This window comes from Prionailurus bengalensis, chromosome A3 (genome assembly GCF_016509475.1).
Source record: "Prionailurus bengalensis isolate Pbe53 chromosome A3, Fcat_Pben_1.1_paternal_pri, whole genome shotgun sequence".
In the NCBI taxonomy this organism is placed as follows: domain Eukaryota; kingdom Metazoa; phylum Chordata; class Mammalia; order Carnivora; family Felidae; genus Prionailurus; species Prionailurus bengalensis.
The window spans coordinates 81483898-81505552 of NC_057354.1; the positions used below are offsets into that span (position 1 = coordinate 81483898).

Genomic DNA, 21655 nt, shown 5'->3' on the forward strand with positions numbered 1-21655 from the left:
GTTTTTAAAAACATTTTGTTTCCGGGTCAATGCGATTTACGCAGCGGAAGGTCTCTTTGCTTCACACATTTACCCTTGGGAATAAGATAAGCCTCAGATGCGTACGTACGGGGGATGTAGCTAACAGATCTGTATCTCCTCCCTCAAGTTCCACATGCCTCCCCTCCCACCAATTGCTGGGCGCCATCAGGCAGGTCCTTTCCCTTAAGCACAAATCTTCTGCTCATCGCTGTCTTCCAATCACAGCTGCCGGCCCTCAGGGACTACTTTGCAATCCGCGAAGAGCGCAGGGAGAAGGGAGTGAGTGGGCTCTCTGACCTCGGGAAGTGTAGTTCAACACTTGAAGGAAATGAGTTGGAGAGTGCGCCAGAATCTGGGCAGCATAAACTACAGTTCCCAGAGGGCGCTGCGGTTGGGAGCTTTTCTTTCTCACATCGCTCGCCCTCCGTAAGTCCGTTCTGCGGTAGAGGTGACCGGATTCGCGGAGGCTCGTTTTGCAGGTGCTGAAATTGTTCGCGCAGTTCCTAATCATGGTGAGTGTGGGCCCCTGCATCCTGCTTACCTTCGACCTTCGCGCCCTTGTGTGGGGTTTCTTGCACTTGAAGGACTTGTTGGGAGAGGGAGGGAGGGGACGGCTGTGCAAAGCACTGTCCTTGGAGGGCTTTAGTAAAGCCTCGAATCCTCTTTTGGGGGCTTTCGCAGTGACCCAGTAATTGGGACGGGGTTGATTTCCACCTAGGGGCTCTTACAAGGACTCCAGAGAAGTTCATCACTGGAGAGGCACGATCTCAGTCCTGCTGCATGGCGGGGATGCAAAATACGAAGCTGCGGGTTTTCTCCAAAGCACAATTATAGGGTTTGATAAGGATGATATGGGAGGAGGGGTGTTGGATCTTAACCTCTTTTTCTTCCTTGAGCCCATAGTGTTTTTTAAAGGCTTTTCTCACAAAGCCCTTGAAAGCAGAGAGCCCTTGGTTAAAGATAGTGCTTACCAGGTGCTCCAGATTACAATCGACGTTTTCAAGAGCTGTGTTTCCGCCATATCTAATTTCACAAAATGTTATTTAAAACCTGTTCATTGATCTTTTGTAAAACCAGGAAGTGGTGCAGTGGCGGCATCACTAGCACTGATCTGTGTGTTACGAATTCTAGAGCCACTACTTTTAATATTACACAATGTAACCATCTTGTGAAGGTCTGGGTACCTAGATCACCATATTTTGTCTCTGCTGCAAGGGGGGGGGGGAGGGGGAGGTGAGGCAACTCTGACGTAGAAATAATCTGCATGCTGTTTGAAGGTGACATTTGACATCAGACAGAAATTTCTTCAGTACTTGTATTTATAGTTGAAGTTGTTCTTCCTCCATTATTTCCGCTGTATTTAAATGAATTGGAATTTTTCCTGAACCCGATAAGCCATATTTTCAAGGTAAGGGGATTACTACCTCCTCTACCTTTATAAGGGGCCAGTGGTGACAGCTACTAACTCTTAAATCTCGGTTTCTTACTTATAATTAGTCATTTAAACGATGGTTTTGTCTCTGACCTAATAATCTTAGCAAGAATTCAGGGTACTTAGAGAACCTGAGACTTTATAATTTTAGAACTGGATAGGACCTTTAAAATTCATCTTGATAAATCTGCCCTACTTCACATCTTAAAATTGTGTTCAATGAAACCCAAAGTATTATTTGCTCAAGGTCATACACCGGTTTGCTCCCAAGGGTCTTACAGCTTTTTTCACCTTACCATATTGTGCCGTACAATTACCAAGTTATTTTGAAAATTTATTTTCAGTAGCTGAGGTTCTGGAGGCAGATACAAGTTCATACTGCAGATACAAACTGAAGTATTTTATCAGCATTTATATTACCTGATAGCTTTATTCCCTGCAATTCAGAATATTGGAATTCTAGGATTGGAAGGGAATTTGGAGATTATTTAATCTAATTTTAAAAGGTAGCCTGGTGATTGCACGCTAACAGTGGCAGAGCCTATTTAGGATTCTCGCTCCACCACCACCACCAACCTCCTTATCCCGCCCCTCGCCCCGGTCTCTCTCTCAAAATAAATAAATAAAATAAAAGTAGCCTGATGAGGTTAAATGATTTTCCCAAAGTCACAGAGAGAATCCTGGGCCCCATTTCTTAGGTTGTTTTGCTACGCAGTAGATAAAACCAGGCCTCACCCCCAGAAGGTCACCCGGGCACCAGAGAACACAGAGATGTCCATAAGAAAAAATACTCCTGTCGGTTTCCTGAAACTGACAGCAGTCTCACATGACTCAGTCTTCTTTCCTCCTCAGGAGAGGATGTGAACAATCATTGAGTTTAAAAGGGGCCATCTTTTGCAAGCTGTTCAAAGCAATTTTTTTTTTTTAAAGTGGGAATTGGGAGTGACAGCAAGAATTAACTGTATGAAGGAATCTAAATGATAGTTTGTCTTTTATATTACAGAAATAGATGTAAATTAGAAAGAAAAAAACGAATACATGGGTTTTTCTGTAGAATAACAGAAGGAGCACTTCTATTCAAGCTTGACAACTGAGACATGCACAAGCGTCTGAATCTGCAGGAAGGTCATTAGAGCCCTGCCAAGAGCAAAGACATTCCTTCTTTGGATCTTGGCTGACTGCCCAGATGTCTAAGCAAAGAATAGTAACCTGTCTTCACACTGTAACGTTGTGGAAAGTCAGCAGGAATCTCCCACCCTCCTGCTTTTCAAATGCAGTGTTGCAAAGAGCAAAAAGAACCAAATACACACATCCTTTCCCATTTCATAATCAAACATTCAGACACTTCACTAGGCTTCCTATCCTCTTAACAAGACAGAATTACCTATCTGTGAAAATAATTTGCTCATGGACATAGAAGGAAACTGCTGAGATGGAATTAGTAGTTGTTCACTAGTTGGCCACAACCCCTTCCCTAAGGACTGTGGTCCTGGGAACACTTTTTTAGCAGCTAAAATTAATGCCTAAGATTGACTACATTACTGTGTTCTAACCATCTACCTGTAAGCTTTACAGATAGTGATACTCACTTTCCCCTTCATTTCTTATCCTGGCTTGCTTTACACTGAAGTAGCATGTGTTTATATGTTTCTTAACCCTGCACTTTCATTCATTCAACAAATAATTGTTGGACACTATCTGGGCGTGCAAATTTGAGTCAAAGGTGGACCTCTCTCACTGCAAGGGGGTGGTGGTTCACAGTCCAGTAGAGAGTAACAGACATGGAAGTAGAAAACCACAGGGTATAATAGTCCTTAGAGGAAAATTTTATGGTGACAGAGACCTATAATTATACTATTTGCTACATACTGTTCTTAATGCTTTTCTGTTAATTCCCTCAATCCTTTATAACTACCTTATTTGTTAGGTAGTGCTGTCATTATCTACATTTTACTGTGCGGAAACTGAATACGGGGAGGTTAAGTAACTTGCCGAAAACATACAGCGAATGAGTAGTAAAGTCAGGATTTAAAACCAGAACCTCTGGGTCTAGAGGCTATCTCTGTATTACACGTTGCCACCTTTCTAGCCCTTGTTTTAGAAAACTGGGTTATCCTCTTGTTTCCTGCACATGGTTCAATAATGAATTCTCTGGCCTAAAGTAGTACCAAGTACATAATAAAGATTCATTAGTGTATTGTTTAATGAATGAAGTGAGATAACGGTTTATCAGTTGATTTATAAGACCCTATCATTAGAACTAGTGACATAATTTTGCCAACTATAGCTGGCTTTATTGTGGTCAGTAAGTTTCCAACCTTCTCAATGCGAGTATATACAAATAAAATATCTTAAACAAATTTTTAAAGCATGTTAGGTTTGCTTCCAAACAATTCTTTTACATTTCCAGGTTTTCAGTAGTCATTTTACAAGACCCAGCTATTCCTTCAGCAAGTATTTGAGCTCCAGCTACATGCCAGGCATTGTTGTAGGCAGTTGGAATACAAAGTAAATAAAATAGAATAAAATAAAATAAAAACAAAGCCCCTGGCCTTAAGTAGATTGCACGCCTGGGTGGCTTCTGACTTCCACTCAGGTCATGATCTCAGTTTGTGAGTTCAAGCCCCACATCAGGCTCTTGTGCTGACAGCTTGGAGCCTGCTTCAGATTCTGTGTCTCCCTCTCTGCCCCTCCCCCACTCTCTCTCACTCTTTCTCTCTCAAAAATAATAAACATTTAAAAAAAAAAAAAAAGAGAGGCGTCTGGGTGGCTTAGTTGAGCTTCCGACTTCAGCTCAGGTCATGGTCTCACAGGTCATGATGAGTTCAAGCCCCACGTGGGGCTCTGTGCTGACAAACAGCTCAGAGCCTGGAGCCTGCTTCGGATTCTGAATCTCCCTCTCCCTCCCCCTCCCCTGCTCATGCTCTGCCTCTCTCTGTCTCTCAAAAATAAATAAATGTTAAGAAATTTAAAAAAAAAAAAGAAGATTGCATTCTAAAGAGAAAGGGGGAATAATTGCTTCCTCTATTCCCCTTTCCTCACCCACTCTACTTCAAGGGAAGAGGAGAAAATGACAATTAACGTGTAAAGGCCATATGATAAAAAATAACCATATACAATTAGTTTTAGTATTCTTTATAAACCTAAAGTCTCTTTGGAAACAGAAGTATGTATTGTAATAAAATTGGTTTATTTGGGGAATTACCGTATTTTGTCTTTTTGGGGGTAGGGAAGGCCTAGGGGAAAAGTTGGTGAAGAGGATGGGGAAGAGACCTAGAAGGTCAAGGAATAACAACCTTCATAGTTACTCTCCATAGTCTTCTCCTTTTTTCCACTCATACTCTGGTCACATCTTTGAGAAGAAAGCATACATTGTCTGCTATGTACAGACTTGTTTCTCTACAACAGTTGGTACTTCTTTGAGAATTTTTTCCTTTGATTTCTGTGGGTACCAAATTGCTAAGTGCTGCTGACCTTCAGAGGTTAGGGTTGGAAGGTCGTCGGACATAGTCTCCTTCTATCCCAAAGACATGACTCACCTGGAAGAGAGAATTCTAAATATAAACAAACCACAGGCTTCTTTCACCATTCGTTTCAGTGGGCCACTTCTCTCCTGCCGGTAACAATATAGGTGACACAGTGTAAGTCCATTTACCCGGCATTGTCAAGGAAAGGAACAGTTCACCTTGATTAAATGTTTCCATCTAAGTAAATGTATCCACTAAGTTCCAAACATTTTTGTTTAACTCTTTTTAAAAGAAATATTTCTATCTTTTTAATTCTCTGAGCTTCCTTTTTTTTTTTTTTTAAGTGACTCTGGATCATCATTTTGAATATGTTATTATTTTTGTCCATATGTCTGTGTTTTGTTCAGGATCTGTTAAGGCCTATAAGGCAACTTCTGTTATAACTGTTATGCTCTCTGTACTTCTCTTTTAAAATTAATTTTCCCTTGGAATCGGGTTGTCAACTGTCACTGTATTATTTTGTTGTTATTTAATACTAAAATTTATTATAATCAAGATATCATTTTCTTGTTTTTCTTTCTCCTTACATAAAAAATAAAGGCTTAATTTTCCTCCTTCAAGTAGTTAAGTTGAATCATGATTAATAGTCTCATTAAAATTTTCTGATTCATTGTAAATAGAAAACTTTAGCCACTATTACTCTTCTTCCTGGTGTGAGGGTTCTATTGAGCAGGTGGGAGTGGGGAGATCTGCATAAGGCTCTAGTGACTACAAGAGTTTATATCACCATATAAGGCACCTCAACATCCTTAGGCCTATTTCAGTGGCAAAATAGCCTTAAAAAGATAGATATGATTTTGTAAGTAAATCCAGGTTTACAGAGGTAAATAACACCACAGAAATAACGCAGCCAAAGGACGGACACATGTTCCAGATTTGGGCATGCTATATTTACTGGACAAGTCTGAAATAAGTTAGTCCTCTACTAAGCCAAATGGTAAGAAACTTTAAAATTTCACAGTAACTTTTGGGGCACCTGGGAAGCTCAGTCGGTTGGGCGGCCGACTTCGGCTCAGGTCACGGTCTCGCGGTCATGAATTCGAGCCCCGCGTCAGGCTCTGTGCTGACAGCTTGGAGCCTGGAGCCTGCTTCAGATTCTGTGTCTCCCTCTCTCTCTGCCCCTCCCCCATTCGCACTCTGTCTCTCTGTGCATTTCAAAAATGAGTAAATGTTAAAAAAATTTTTTAATTTTACAGTAACTTTTAAAGTATGTGGTTGTCTTGTTACAGAGAACATCCTGAACATCTTTAGGATACAACAGCGTTTGTAAATAAGATGTTAATTAATGAGTCTCTTTCATTACAGTCTGAACCAATCAGAGTTCTTGTGACTGGAGCAGCTGGTCAAATTGCATATTCACTGCTGTACAGTATTGGAAATGGATCTGTCTTTGGTAAAGACCAGGTAGGTCTTCTGTATACCTCAATTCAAAATTAGAACATTGTCAATGAACCCTGTATTTAGTTTCAAAGAAATGTTTAAATGATGAAGGAATGGGTTATCCCAATAAATGTAGTAGGCACACTGCTATAAATGTAAGTGGTATCTTACTAATATGTGCTCTTCCAGGCATTGAAAATGCTTTGTAGATCAGAACTATTCCACATACTGTATTTTGTTGACTGGGTACAGCCAGCAGGTATTAGTCAGTCAGTGGAAGGTTTTTACTAGTAACAGTAACTAGTAGAGTCATGTGGGAGAGAAAGCTACTGAATTAGGACTTCCTTGTTCGCCAGTGGTCTTTAGACACAAAATAGTTGGACAGGCAAATCTGTGTTCCAGTTTAAAGCAGGCACTCCCTATTCCAGCAGGTCTGGTTACACTAAAGTTTGTTTCTGAAGTATTCATCTATTATTTTTCTTCACCCATGGATATCAAGTTCTTTCTTCATGCCAGACACTATACTTAGCTTTTCATGAACTAAAATCAGATATACAGCTATGAACCATAAGAGTGAGCTCTGGCATGTCATTTCAATTTGGTATTTCTTCCCTGTATACTCCTTTAAAATTCAATAGTGGTGATTCCTTTTACTTTGTCTATTAGCACACTGTTGCTGGTTTTCTGGCATTCCTTTTTCTGAAAGTGGGATGATAACCTGACCTCCTAAAATAATTATAACTAATAATGGGAATTATACACATACATACACCAAATAAGCAAAAACTCTGCAGGAGGACTTTTTTGTGACTGAGTGACATAAGCTACACTGACAGACGCTGTCGTTGGCTATTTATTTGGCAGCCTATAATTCTTGTGCTGTTGGATATCACTCCCATGATGGGTGTCCTAGATGGTGTCCTAATGGAACTGCAAGACTGTGCCCTTCCCCTCCTGAAAGGTGAGTTGGGGTGGAGGAGAAAAGGATATTATAGTATTCTATGTCATTCAAAAAAGAGATTTTTAACCAGCCTCTCAATTAGAAACTCTTTCATAAAAGTGTTTTTGGGGGCGCCTGGGTGGCTCAGTCAGTTGAGCGTCCGACTTCAGCTCAGGTCATGATCTCGTGGCTTGTGAGTTCCAGCCCCGCGTCGGGCTCTGTACTGACAGCTCAGAGCCTGGAGCCTACTTCAGATTCTGTGTTTCCCTCTCACTCTGCCCCTCCCCTGTTCATGCCCTGTCTATCTGTCTCTCTCTCTCCCTCTCTCTCTCTCTCTCTCTCTCTCAAAAATAAATAAAGATTAAAAAAAAATTTTTTTTATATAAAAGTGTTTTTGTATTTTGAGCTACAACTACTTGGTAAGATGTATATCAAGAATAAATAAGGGTAAAAGCAAGAAATAACCCGTGTCAGTTAAAAACTATGCCTTTTTTCCAAGGTGCTTATATATGATTATCTAACTAAGCATAATATCATACAAGAGTTATACACCTGAGATTGTCTACATTATGTTGTTATTTAAAATCTATTTAACAAGTAATAGCGCCTTTAATGGAGAACTTTTGAACTCTAAGTGATGTCTTCCAAAGCCATATTGCCGTGAGGCTGGAAATTGGTTAGTCCCTCACGTAGAGTCTCAACCCACAGCCGTTATCAGATTGAGATACAGCATAAATTGTCCTAATCGTATGCTGCATAGTTTGAAAGCCCATGAGAGTTCTGCTAAGAGCCTTTGAGAATCATTGAACTATTGCACAAATGTAAGACAGAAGTCTTTTCATCAAATTTCACGAACGTTTCATTAAAATGTTAGGTCAAGTTGCAAACTAATTTGAATATTTTTCTTTACATATACTTTCTTTATGATCTTTTTCTTTTAGTAAGGTTTAATTAATAATATTCTCCTATAAGTTCACACAGAACAAAATATATGTACACTCAAGAGAAACCATGCTCAGAATTCATATGTCTGTTCAATAGACATTTACTAGAAGGAGTACTCTGCTGCCTAAATCATGTGGGTGCATATTGTATAAGAGAGTGCAAGCTATTCTTCTGGCTCCCTTTCCTCACCCTCTCTTTCCTTTTCTTTTCTTTTCTTTTCTTTTCTTTTCTTTTCTTTTCTTTTCTTTTCTTTTTTTAAATTGAAGTATAGTTGACACACAACTCACCCTCTTTTTCCAAATCAACTTTATTGCATTGTTGCATTTTTATTCCTTTCTCTGCTGAGTCCCTCTGCTCTGTCTAATGGGTCTAGTTAATAGCTTGTCCCCGATCAGCTGTGAACAGAGAGGGACAGTTCTGCAAATAAGGATACACGTCACGGGAGAAGATTCCCCCTGACTAAGTAATGTTTCTTTGTATACCTGTTGGGGGCTTTACAGCACCCTTACTGTGACACAAGTTGACCACCATAAAAATTTACCAGTGACAATGCTGAATCCTGGTTGTCTTAGTCCATCTGGGCTACTATAACAAAAATACCATAGACTGAGTGGCTTAGAAACAAAAATAATTCTCAGAATTCTGGAGGTTAGGAAATCCAAGATTAAGGTACCAGCATGGTCACATTCTGGTGAGAAGCCAATTCCTGGTTCATAGACCACTGTCTTCCTGTGTCCTCGCAAAATGGAAGGGGTGAAGGAGCTCTCTGAGGCTTCTTTTATAAGGACACTAATCTCATTCATAACAGCTGTACCCTTCTAATCATCTCCCACAAGACCCCCACCTTTTAATACCATCACATTGGGGATTAGGTCTCAACATATGAATTTTGTGGGGGACAAAAACATTTAGTCTGTAGCACTAGTCATGGCCTTTTTAATACTATCAACAAAGGAGAGTGATGATATATGTTCTTTAATCAAAAAACAAGTGGTGGATGTTTATTGGACTAACATAGTAGAATAGTGGTTGACCTCTGGACCAACCCAGGCTGGAATTACAGCTTCACTGCTTTTTGATGGCAGCTAATTAGTCTCTTTAAACCTCTTTGTCTTCATGTATCAAATATTAAAGTTAAATTCAATAAAATAAAATTCATAGTGTTATTCCTGGCACAAAACTCCTCAATAAACATTATTTTGAATGTGTGATTCAGATCTTAGACCTTAAAATAATTACAACGTAAAAATAGATAAATTAGTTTCTCTTTCATGCTGTGGTAGTGTGAATAACAAATGTTGCTTTGAAAGTTATATATTATACCTTGTACAATCTTTGATTATAGAACAAACAGCTATAGAGTTTTTGGATTTGAAACAATTACTGAAATAGGAAAAGCAAAATAAATGTAATTTACATTTCTGCTGATGTTCTGTTTGTTGACTATATTGTCTTTCCCTTCTTAGGCCCCTAAAACTTTAAACATTATGATATATAAATGTTAACATTTGCTACAAAGGGAAAGAAGTACTGGGTAGATGCAATGTGAAAAAGAAGACCTCAGACTTTGGTGTTTCAGTAGCTCTCCATATTTATTGCCATGTTCACAGATGTCATCGCAACAGATAAAGAAGATGTTGCCTTCAAAGACCTGGATGTGGCCATTCTTGTGGGCTCCATGCCAAGAAGGGATGGCATGGAGAGGAAAGATTTACTGAAAGCAAATGTGAAAATCTTCAAATGCCAGGGTGCAGCCTTGGAAAAATATGCCAAGAAGTCAGTTAAGGTGACCATATAGTATTTTATGGGGGTTTTCATTATCAGCATTTAAAATTTGTTTCAGCATTTAAGTGGAGGCAAAATTATTTGCCTCCCCACCCCAGTTCTGTGCTGTGGTCAGTAAATAGACAATTTTGCTTGATAAAACTTTTTTTTCCCTATAATGTAGAAATTTTTATTTAGAGGTTTTCAAAAATAGTTTGCTCATTACTGTAATATGGAAATTCAGTATTAGAGACTTCTAGAGAAGGCACAGAACTTTCTGGTGCCTTTTAGCTGTGTGGAAATATTTGTTCAGAATTTGGATTTGTGATTCTAGAGAGAGATGGCTGTAAGTTGCATTCTCAGCAATGAGAGGTGTGTCTTCTAAAATGCTCAGATTTTCTCAATTCAGAGGAATTTTGATATGCTTGTCTCTTGAGGAATGGAATTGGTGTAACTTCCTTTTCTCTTTGTGTTCAAGGGTACTTTATTTCTAAATTTGCCTTATTATTATAATAAGGCCTCTTTTACCAATTAAATATCAGTTAACTAGAACTTAGTTGTCATAGCTAAAAGGCTTACTGATTAGAAGTTTTATTGATTTTGATAGTTATTCTTCCCTGTCTTGACTTTTTTTTTCCCCTATCCTGACTTTAAACAAAGGTAAGAGAAAATGTTTAAGATTTTTAAAGTTGCCAATTACAATGTTCTATTATAATAATATACATATATCTGAATTTTTGCTTTCTGTAGAATTCATTTCAAATAGCTTACTTTTATCTTCTATAGTCATTAATAGAAAACAGTAGAAATAAGTTGAGAAATCCATAGGTCTCAAAAAATTACGTTGTTTGGACTGCTCCAGGCTGCTTGGAGTTGTGGTACTGCTTCCACAGTAATTAACCCCTCAGCCAAAAGTGTCCTTTTTAGGGAAATACACAGTGACACTGGAGTACTTAGGGGCATTGGGGTATCATGTCTTCAGCTTGCTCTCAAATGGGCCAAAAAAAAAAAAAAAAAAAAGACTAAGGATATAGTGTGTGTGTGTGTGTGTGTGTGTGTGGAGAGAGAGAGAGAGAGAGAGAGGAGAGAGATGGAGCAAGTTGGGGAATCTGGGTAAAAAGGATGTGGGAGGTAGTCTCTGTATTATTCTTGCAGCTTTTCGGTAAGTTTGCATTATTTCCTGGTAAGTATATAATTTTATTAAAGATTTTTTTTTTTTTTAACGTTTATGTATTTTTGAGACAGAGAGGGACAGAGTATGAACAGGGGAGGAGCAGAGTGAGAGGGGAGACACAGAATCCGAAACAGGCTCCAGGCTCCGAGCTGTCAGCACAGAGCCCGACACGGGGCTCGAACTCACGGACCGTGAGATCGTGACCCGAGCCGAAGTCGACCGCTTAACCGACTGAGCCACCCAGGCGCCCCAAGATTTTAAAAACTTGAATAAAAAGTCCATGGTGGATTTTTCTGTATATTTTCCTATACTGTATTATAATGCAGTGTATCCTGTACCTCCCCAAATAAAAAAAAAAAAAAAGTAGCCTAAAGTGCTTTCTTCTAAGTATTCTTCTCCCTTCTCAGTAGGTATGGATGGATAGGATTTGGTAATCTGTAATTTAGCAAATCCCAGTTAATTCTTAAGATTAGGCAAGATTGAAAATACTCTCAATTAATAAAGACAAATCATTGTCCTAAAGTGAACTGCTCAAGTAGAATTTCTTTCTTGGATTACTTTTATGGAAGGAAATTTTATGGAAGGAAGGAAAAAAAAAAGAAGGAAAATTTTATGAATGAATTGATGTCTTAGAGCCTTGGATTACTTAGGGTTTTGTGTGTGTGTGTGTGTGTGTGGCAGTTAGATAAATGATTTGTCTCTGTTTTGGCACAAAACAAAATAGAAAGACATGGACCTCAGGTCTTGGACACTGCCACCTGGAAAGCAACTTGTGTACATACTGGTAGCTTTCTTAAAGACACGTTTTGCGTAATTGTACCAAACACTAACAATGGGGTGGAAATACAGTAGAAACTGCAGTGGTAACTTTGCCTATTTTGTTCACACAGACTTGACACAAAGACTACATGTTACACATTCGTCAGTCCTATTCTAAGATAGTTTAGTTAATCAGTATGTGGTCTATAACGGTGCTATGCCTCCTAGGTTATTGTGGTGGGAAACCCAGCCAATACCAACTGCCTGACTGCCTGCAAGTCAGCACCGTCCATCCCCAAGGAGAACTTCAGTTGCTTGACTCGTTTGGATCACAACCGAGCTAAAGCTCAGGTAGGAAAACACCTTTTAAAATCTTATGAATGTTCAACTTTAAAACCTTTTTCTCTCACTTTTAAAGTAGCTGAAACTTACTTTATTTTATTGTTTTTGTTTAGTAGGAAGCTTTTCTCATTTATTAGGGAGTCTTTAAATCTAGTCTCTTAAGGAGGCTGAGCTTCATACTTAATTTTCTCAACTATAGGGGTGCCTGGGTGGCTCAGTCGGCTAAGTGTCTGACTCTTGGTTTCAGCTCGGGTCATGATCTCACGGTTCGTGAGCTCGAGCCCCGCATCAAGCTCTGCGCTAAGAGCGCAGAGCCTGCTTGTGATCTCTCGCTCTCCCTTTCTCTCTGCCCTTCCAATGTTCTCTTGTTCTCTCTTTCAGAATAAATAAACTTAAAAAATTGTTTTGAAAAAAAATTTTCTTCACTATATTTCATTTGCTAACTATATTTAAAATGCTGTTCCTAATGAATGTTCTCTTACTGTAGTAGTTAAAAAATCAGTCATTAGTATAGATAATTAACATGACAATGCATAGTTGATTTTTGTGAGATATATAGAACATTATAGAAAGAAAGATTTCAGTTTTTGTGTTTTATGTGATTGTTTCCTTTTTCCCTATAGCTAAGCAATCAGATTCAGATTTTTTAATTTTATATCTAATTTTATTTTTATGTCTTCTTAATATTCTACATTGTTTCCATAAAACTTCTTAATTACCACTTCTTAGCAACTAAATTTTAATTGTTCTCAAGTGCCCTTACCCCTTGGAGTCTTAGATAAATGTGCCAAGGAGTCAGTGACCAGGGTAATAACAGTAGCCTTTTAAAAAAATGAGAAGCCACGGCCAATTATCTGTACTGGTCTTCTAGGCTTTATTGGGTCTAGACAATCCTGGTGCCCTTCAAAAGCCATGACAAAGTTCAGGGTTCTTGGACATAACCTCTTTCCTTTTCCTTAACACTTTTCTGACCATGCCTCCTCATAAACAGGTCATCACTGTTAGGTAGTGTATGAATTTAGTCCTTTTTCTTCATTTTTAGAAATTATTTTATGTTAGAGAGCATGAGTGGGGGAGAGGGGCAAAGGGAGAGGGAGGGAGAAATCTTGAGCAGGCTCCACACTCAGTACAGAGCTCAATACAAGGCTCATTCCCATGACCCTGGGATCATGATGACCTTAGCCAAAATCAAGAGTTGGACACTCAATTGACTGAGCCACATGGGCTCCCCGCTGTTTCTTCTAAAGAACGCAACTTTGTTGGGGCATCTGAGTGGCTCAGTCAGTTAAGCGTCCAGCTCTTGATTTCAGTTCAAGTCATGATCTCATGGTTCATGAGATCAAGTCCCATGTCAGGTCTGTGCTGACAGCACAGAACCTGCTTGGGATTCATTCTCTCTCTCTCTCTCTCTCTCTCTCTCTCTCTCTCTGCCCCACCCTCGTTCATTCTCGCTCTGTCTCTCTCAAAGTGAATAAATAAACATTTTTTTAAAAACAATTTTAGTTTCAAGAAAAGTTTTTGTCAAAAGATGGTGTGAGGTCTAAGTTGAAAAACCACTGCTTTAAACTGAGAATTGATCAACTTTCAGCTTTGGAGTACCTAGTAAAGAAGAAAAGAATTGATACTTGTTAAGCTTCTACCCTAAGCGGAATGGTCTACATGTAATTTATCATTTAATTATTCTAATAACCATATGAGGTATGTTATTATCTGTATTTTACAGATAAGAAACCTGAAGCCCAGAGAGGTCAGGGATCCTGCCACCTAGATTCATCTGAGTCCAAACCCCTAGGTGTGTTCTTACGTAGCAGGGTCAGGTGACCTAAGTCCGCTCTTACTAGTTCTGTGACCTTGAGAAAGTATATTTAAGGTATGAAATGTGATAATAATTCTGTCTATCTCAAAGGGAAGCTATGTGGATTAAATAAGATCTACATTAAGCCCTTATCATGGTACCTGTCACATAGTAAAACTAAATAAAAGTGGGTTGCTCTTACTATTAATGATTTGTAGTAGTAGTAGTAGTAAGAAGGATATAACCAAAAGTTGAGAAGAGCCATACCTCAGATACATCTCCTTGAATATTCAATTAATTTAGAAGGCCATCCGATAACAAGCTTAAATTGCAAATATTTCCTGTGAGGCTTTAGGCTGTGAGCTGTCTTTTTCCTTACTTTTTAGCTAGAATCTGGTGGGTGGAAGGAACGGGAGTTAGTTTGAATGAGTGGTGACATTTGGGTACTACGAAACATTGTTGAATTTCTTGGCTCTGGATTGCAAAATGGTTACCTACATGCAACAGGGAAAAAGGTAAGGACCCTGACAAACTTGGTTTTCTGCTGTTTGAACTGAGGCCTTGGTGGAGGCAGGCACTGGAAAATTCTGCTTACAGAGGTACTATTAAGTGACACTTTGTCCCAGTGCCTGAAACCCTTTTCCCTGTAAGGGCAAAAGTCTAATGAGGAAAGAGAAAAAAGCAGTCTTGTTAGACTTTAACTTTTGGCACATGTTCCAGCATGTCAGTCTGGCACAGTGAGAGCTTGTAGGAAGTTTTTGAAAAAGCAGTTTCTTCCTCCCATAGAAGTTGTTAATCCAGTGAGAAAAATAACAAATGCAAAGACTATTTCATACATGAATGTTGCTAGTCTTAATGTAGTTCATTTTGGAAATCAGGGCCTAGCTACCTAGTGACTGTCTAACACCTGCAGAATTCCCCTGTGTATTTGCAAACCAGAGCTGCATATGTATGCTGACAGGGTAATTTGACAGTACAACTAGTTAGCTGGTACCAGGGGGAAGAAATTCACTGGGGCTGGAGAATCAGTCCAAAACTGTTTAACAGGTCTACATGGCAGACATGACAGCATCTAATGGAGCAAGGAAGTGCAATCCTGGATACACGTGAATTTAGACTTGCTCTGACACGAATGAAATTTAGAAACTACATCTGCAAAGTATTGGCCTTTGCTGTCCAGACAGAAATGGATTAACTCAGTAAATTAAAAAAAAAAAAAAAAAAAAAAAAAGAGGAAGTAGGCAAAGGACAAAAGAAGGAAGGAGCTTCCTGGAGGGAGGAGAGGCCTGGAGCAGTTAAGGCTGGCATTCAGCAAAGGTATAGGTTCTTAGTTCTTGGTAACAGACATCTTAGGTTGCTTGCCCTGGGTAAATTTTCCCTTTTCTCTATGATAACTACTAAATATAAGTAAGAGCAATTCTTCCCAAGTCCAGGAAGGTCATAGCACAGAAAATGGTACTCATTGTACCTCATACCACTCTACCTCGACCACTAAGCAGATCAGTAGCTGGATTCTCTAGAAACAAGCTATCCAACTACTTTGTGAAGACTGATGTGCTTTAGTAGTCCTAATACTTGCAGAACTCTAGATGAAGCAGGGTTTAGATGAGAAGTGATTTAAATGTCAGAAACAAAATTTTAAGTTAATTTTTAAAAATCATCCAATTATGGGAATGCAAACTGGTACAGCCACTCTGGAAGACAGTGTGGAAGTTCCTCAAAAAATTAAAAATAGATCTACCCTAGGACCCAGCAATAGCACTGCTAGGAATTTACCCAAGGGATACAGGAGTACTGATGCATAGGGGCACTTGTACCCCAGTGTTTATAGCAGCACTTTCAACAATAGCCAAACTATGGAAAGAGCCTCAATGTCCATCACCTGATGAATGGATAAAGAGATTGTGGTTTATATACACAATGGAATACTACTTGGCAATGAGAAAGAATGAAACATGGCCTTTTGTAGCAACGTGGATGGAACTGGAAAGTGTTATGCTAAGTGAAATAAGTCATACAGAGAAAGACAGATACCATATGTTTTCACTCTTATGTGGATCCTGAGAAACTTAACAGAAGACCATGGGGGAGGAGAAGGGGGAAAAATCGTTACAGAGAGGGAGGGAGACAAACCAGAAGAGACTCTTAAAAACTGAGAATAAACTCAGGGTTGATGGGGGGTGGTAGGGAGGGGAAAGTGGGTGATGGGCATTGAGGTGGGTACCTGTTGGGATGAGCACTGGGTGTTGTATGGAAACCAATTTGACAATAAATTTCATATTAAGAAAAAAATCCTCCAATTACTGTAGGATTTAATTTTTTTAATGTTTATTTTTGAGACACAGAGCACTAGTGGGGGAGGGACAGGGAGGAAGGGAGACAGTCCAAAGCAGGCTCAGCACTGTCAGTGCAAAGCCTGAGCCATGAGAGATCGCAACCTGAGCCAAAATCAGACACCCAACCGACTTGAGCCATCCACGCGTCCCTAACTATTGTAGGACTTAAGAACCAAGTCTCAATTTTAAGGGTGATAGTGAAAGTGAACACAATTTGATTTTTATTTGCTGGAATAAATTAGGGTAAAGATGAATCAAGTCATTGCAAGCATTTTAGGTATTGGCCTTGTCCATTAGTGTCCTTTTTGGTTGGTTGGTTGGTTGGTTGGTTGGTTGGTTGGTTGTTCTATTGCTTTTTACTCTTTATTTTGGAATATAGACTAAGAAGTTACAAAAATAGTACAGAGAATCCCTGTACTTTTTTATAGTGTTTAATGCCTTTAAGACCCATCCAAGTTGTTGCCTATATCAGTAGTTTACTCCTTTTTATTATTTGTGCAGTTATTCCCATTTATTTCATTATATGGAAGGACCACCATTTCTAACCATTCTTGAAGGACTTTGGGGTTGTTTCCAATTTGGGGCTATCCTTATTGTTTTTAAATCTTCTTGAAGTATCAGAGTATATATCCTTTGGATGGAGTGCTTTTATTGATGTATGCAAAAGCTGTGAACTCTGGCACAGCTATTTTTCTCTCCCATTATACTGGTAATATGAAAGAGAAATCACCCACAGTGTTACCCTAACACATTCAGTTCTTAAAAATTTTTTCCCAAAACATTCCCTTCTGGTCCGTCATAATTCTGCTGTCTAATTAAGAACAAATTATACATGTAACTAACCATAATTTCTTTTTGCAAATTATCTTATCAGGCAATAACAAAATAAGTGAACTGATTTTGTTTATTTAAATCTTTCAAAACATAACTTTTTTTTTTTCAAGTTTATTTATTTATTTATCTTGAAAGAGAGAAAGTGCAAGCCAGGGAGGGGCAGAGAGAGAAGGAGAGAGAGAATCCCAAGCAGGCTCTGCACTGTCAGTGCAGAGCCCAACGTGGGGCTTGAACCCATGAACTGTGAGATCATGATCTGAGCTGAGGTTGGATGCTAACTGACTGAGCCACCCAGGCGCCCCAAACATATAACTTTCTAACCCTTTGTGTAGCTACATAGTATAATTGATAGTCATGTGACTATAAGGCATGCAGGATCCTAGAGTACTTTTTTTTTTAAGTTTTTTGGGTTTTTTTGAAGTAATCTCTACATTCAGCATGGACCACCTACTCATGTCCCCAAGATCAAGAGTCACATGCTCCCCCAACCGAGCCAGCGAGATGTCCCCTAAAGTGCTTTTTGAACCTCCAATGAGAAATTGTTAGTTCTGGTATCATTTTAGAGACATTTAGAGTCTTTCCTTTGGTTCCCTGTTCTATAAACTGAGGACAGTCATACTTTTGGTAATCTGAATCCCTTCCCACTCCAAAATTTCATAGGATTATTTGAAATTTAGCTAATTCATTTTTATGATATATAATAAAAATTTCCCCTAAATGTGGAGAAAATCCCATATTCTAACCTGATTCTCAGAAGTGCTGAGGAGACATCTCTAAGTATTAACAACAAAGCAAAGGTCACATTTATATATTCAAACCATATTAACCTCTTGCTGGTGTTTTATATTTGATAAACACACTATACTGATAAGTCAAGCACAAACTGAGGTGCTCTTTGCTCTCAAATAGTCTACTTTGTAATCCTTTGGGTTCACATTTTGTTTATACAGTTGAGCTTTAGGAAATAACCAAGCAGTAAATTATTATAATAATAATTAACACTATATTATTTTACAAATCAATATAACTTGTGTGTTTTCTTGAAGTTTCAGAGGCTTTTTATTTTAAGGGTTTGTCAGGCACAATTTGAAATAAAAAGCATTTGTCTAAGTAATGTGTTTGTTTTCTATTTCACTAGATTGCTCTTAAACTTGGTGTGACTTCTGATGATGTAAAGAATGTCATTATCTGGGGAAACCATTCCTCAACTCAGTATCCAGATGTCAGCCATGCCAAGGTGAAACTGCATGGAAAGGAAGTTGGTGTTTACGATGCTCTGAAAGATGACAGCTGGCTCAAAGGAGAATTCATCACAGTAAGAAAAATCTCTTAACAGCCATGCATAAAGAACTCTTGAGAAACACACCACATTGCTGACCTGAGTGTCTCTCCAAGGGATGGGGGTGGAGTGGTTCTCAAGGAGAGCAGGCCTTTCACAGTTGCTCTGGTGACTACATACTTTCTTTGCAGGTCATACACAGCCAATCTTGATCCAGTCAGATCTGATCTGTTGTGTGCAGTCAAGATTGATTGCTAAAATGAGAAAAAACTAAAGTTCCCTCCAGTCATCCAGTTCATCTTTATAACGAGATCCATTTCTTTGTATGGAATGTAGTAAACTCTGTGTGGATTTGTAGTTTCCTTTTTTCAGAAAGACTGGTGCTTATAATTCAGATAGGTTGGTAAGGCCCACACCAGGTAGTTGAATGATTTTGGAGGGGAAGACATTAAACTATGATTGCAGTCTTTCATCCCAGGATTAGCTCAGAATTGATAAAAACTCTGCTCTCATGATCAAGTAATACTGTCTCTGCCTGTCCCCAACCAGACTGTGCAGCAGCGTGGTGCTGCTGTCATCAAGGCTCGAAAGCTGTCCAGCGCAATGTCTGCTGCAAAAGCCATCTGTGACCATGTCAGAGACATCTGGTTTGGAACCCCAGAGGTGAGGACTCAGTGATCTGTACAGGCCGCTCTTTCATTTTTGGCCTCTGATGTTGTGCTGTGAAAAGAACATAACCTTGCAGTCAGGAAGGTTAGGTTTATATCCCAGCTCAGCTGCCTACTGGCTGAAAAATCTTGGGAAAGTTACTTAAATTTTGTGAACCATTTGATTATCTTTTACATGGCATTTCTCACAGGGTTGTTAAGGGTTAGATGAGATGGTATATGGAAAACACCTAGCACACCTGGCAACTGTGAGTTTTTTCCTAAAACCTATATTAAGGCCATAGCTTCCTCATTTAGAAAATGAGAATTCGGTTTCTCTGGCCTGCTTCTCACAAGGATTGGAGGAGTGGAATGAGATAATAACACATGGAAGTTAACCTGTCATGGAAGTGCCTGGTGATGCTTCCTTATACAGTATTGAAGTCAGGCACATAGTAAGAAAGCATTACCTGGTTTAGTTTTGTTAATTCATGTTCATTTGCTTGTGTGAACTAATTCCTAAGCACCATGAGAATATACAACGCTGATTATTGTTTTTAGGGAGAATTTGTGTCCATGGGCATTATCTCTGATGGCAACCCGTATGGTGTTCCTGATGATCTGCTGTACTCATTCCCTGTTACAATCAAGGTATGGTATTTTAGGGTTATTTCCCTCTGTTCCCTTCTGGGAGAGTAGTTACATACTTTTATTAATATTGGTATGTTAGTGTAGAAAGTTGTTCTTTTACTAAGTTAGACATTTTTCTCAACTTTAAAATTGTATGAAGCACAACTTCAGGGTACTAAAAGATTGAAATTAATCTGGAAAGCAAGATTCACCCCTTGTCACTAGATGTACTTTGTTATTATGCCTCTAATATTGGATACCTACCAATAGTATCTTATTTTTATTATGACCATATGAAAGTCATTAGTTTTTTTTTTTAACGTTTGCTAGTTAAATCCTCATTTAAAGATTTTTTTTCTAGATTCAATGAGTTTTAAATCCAAGTGTTGAATTTTTACCAGAACTATATGTTAGTTAAGATCTGGATTTTGATTTGCTTCTTTAGAATCAGACTTTAAAAACAGATACTCCTGTAGCGTAAAGTTCAATCTGAGTTGTTGCTTGCTGGAAGATCAGTTCTCATTTAATTGTAAGTCTTTTATTTGCAATTATTTTCAAACAGAACAAGACCTGGAAGGTTGTTGAAGGTCTCACTATTAATGATTTCTCTCGTGAGAAGATGGATCTAACTGCAAAGGAACTGGCAGAAGAAAAAGAAACTGCTTTTGAATTTCTCTCTTCTGCCTGACTAGACAATCATTTTGATGTTACTAAAAGCTCCAGAGCTGAAGAATCTAAATGTCGTCTTTGACTCTCGTAACCAAATAACAATAATGCTATACTTAAATTACTTGCGAAAAAACAACACATTTGAAGATTGTGTGCTTCTTGGTATAAATTTGTGACAGTTTATCATCATGCTGTTAGTGCTGCATTCTAAATAAAATATATATTCAAATGAAGACGACTCAGACTCTAATTTCCAGCTAACATTTCATTTCTGTTCAGAAAACAAACTTGCATGTGTCCCAGTTTAGTACTGTGATTTCTTTTTTAACCAGAGAAAAGCAGTAAAGATGGAAAATGTTACAAAATAAAGCATAATTCTCTTCTCATAAACAGGATAGGAAAATCCATCTTGTGATAATGAATCATTCTACTGTAGAATATATTTTTAAACATCCCTACATTAGACTATTAAACACTTACATATTTTAAATCTTAAAGGTTAGTTCATGCACTGTAGATAATTTGATTTTAACATTATCTGTTAAATAGGTTGCAAAGATAGTGTTAACAGTTTAATGCCATTGGGTGAAATTAGAACAATCATTTTCGTGATGGAATGAAAAGGTAATAAATCTTCCCTTGATGTATTACCTTATAGCAGATAAGGAATAATTTACATTTCATAACTGCTAAATGCCACAGAAATGTATGCTAGTGGGAATGTCCTCAGTCTAAGCTTCTTACTAGAAACAGTGCTATTCAAAAAAATTAGTCTTTTTTTCCAAAATTCATAAGGACCAGAGAGACCTCACTTTTCCATTCTTATACTTAATTCATTGTACATAATAGATAATATAAATCTCTCAGGGCCTAATCTAGTGTTCTTCATGGGTGCTCAAATACCTAGTTGGATCTATTAAATAAAACTGTATCATCTTGTATTTTATATAGAGAAAAGAAAACAAGCAAGTGCAAAGTGCTTTTAGAACTGTTACCAATTAGGGCTCCTGGGTGGTGGCTCAGTTGGTTAAGTGTCCCAACTTTTGATTTCGGCTCAGGTCATGATCCCATGATTTGTGAGTCTGAGCCCCACATCGGGTTCTGCCCTGGCAATGTGGAGCCTGCTTGGGATTCTGTCTGTCTACAAACAAATAAACATTTTTTAAAAAGAACTTATTAAT

At 38.5% G+C, this 21655-nt stretch overlaps 1 protein-coding gene across 1 annotated transcript; it reads left to right on the forward strand.

Annotated features, from left to right (window-relative positions):
* Nucleotides 1-93: 93 nt before the first annotated feature.
* On the forward strand, nt 94-20707 carry MDH1 (malate dehydrogenase 1). Its single transcript, XM_043603500.1, has 9 exons — nt 94-533; nt 6286-6384; nt 7225-7321; nt 9856-10031; nt 12171-12293; nt 18388-18564; nt 19078-19191; nt 19737-19826; nt 20368-20707. Exons 1-9 carry the CDS (start codon nt 531-533, stop codon nt 20491-20493), a joined length of 1005 nt encoding a protein of 334 aa, XP_043459435.1. The 5' UTR covers nt 94-530; the 3' UTR covers nt 20494-20707.
* Nucleotides 20708-21655: the final 948 nt, after the last annotated feature.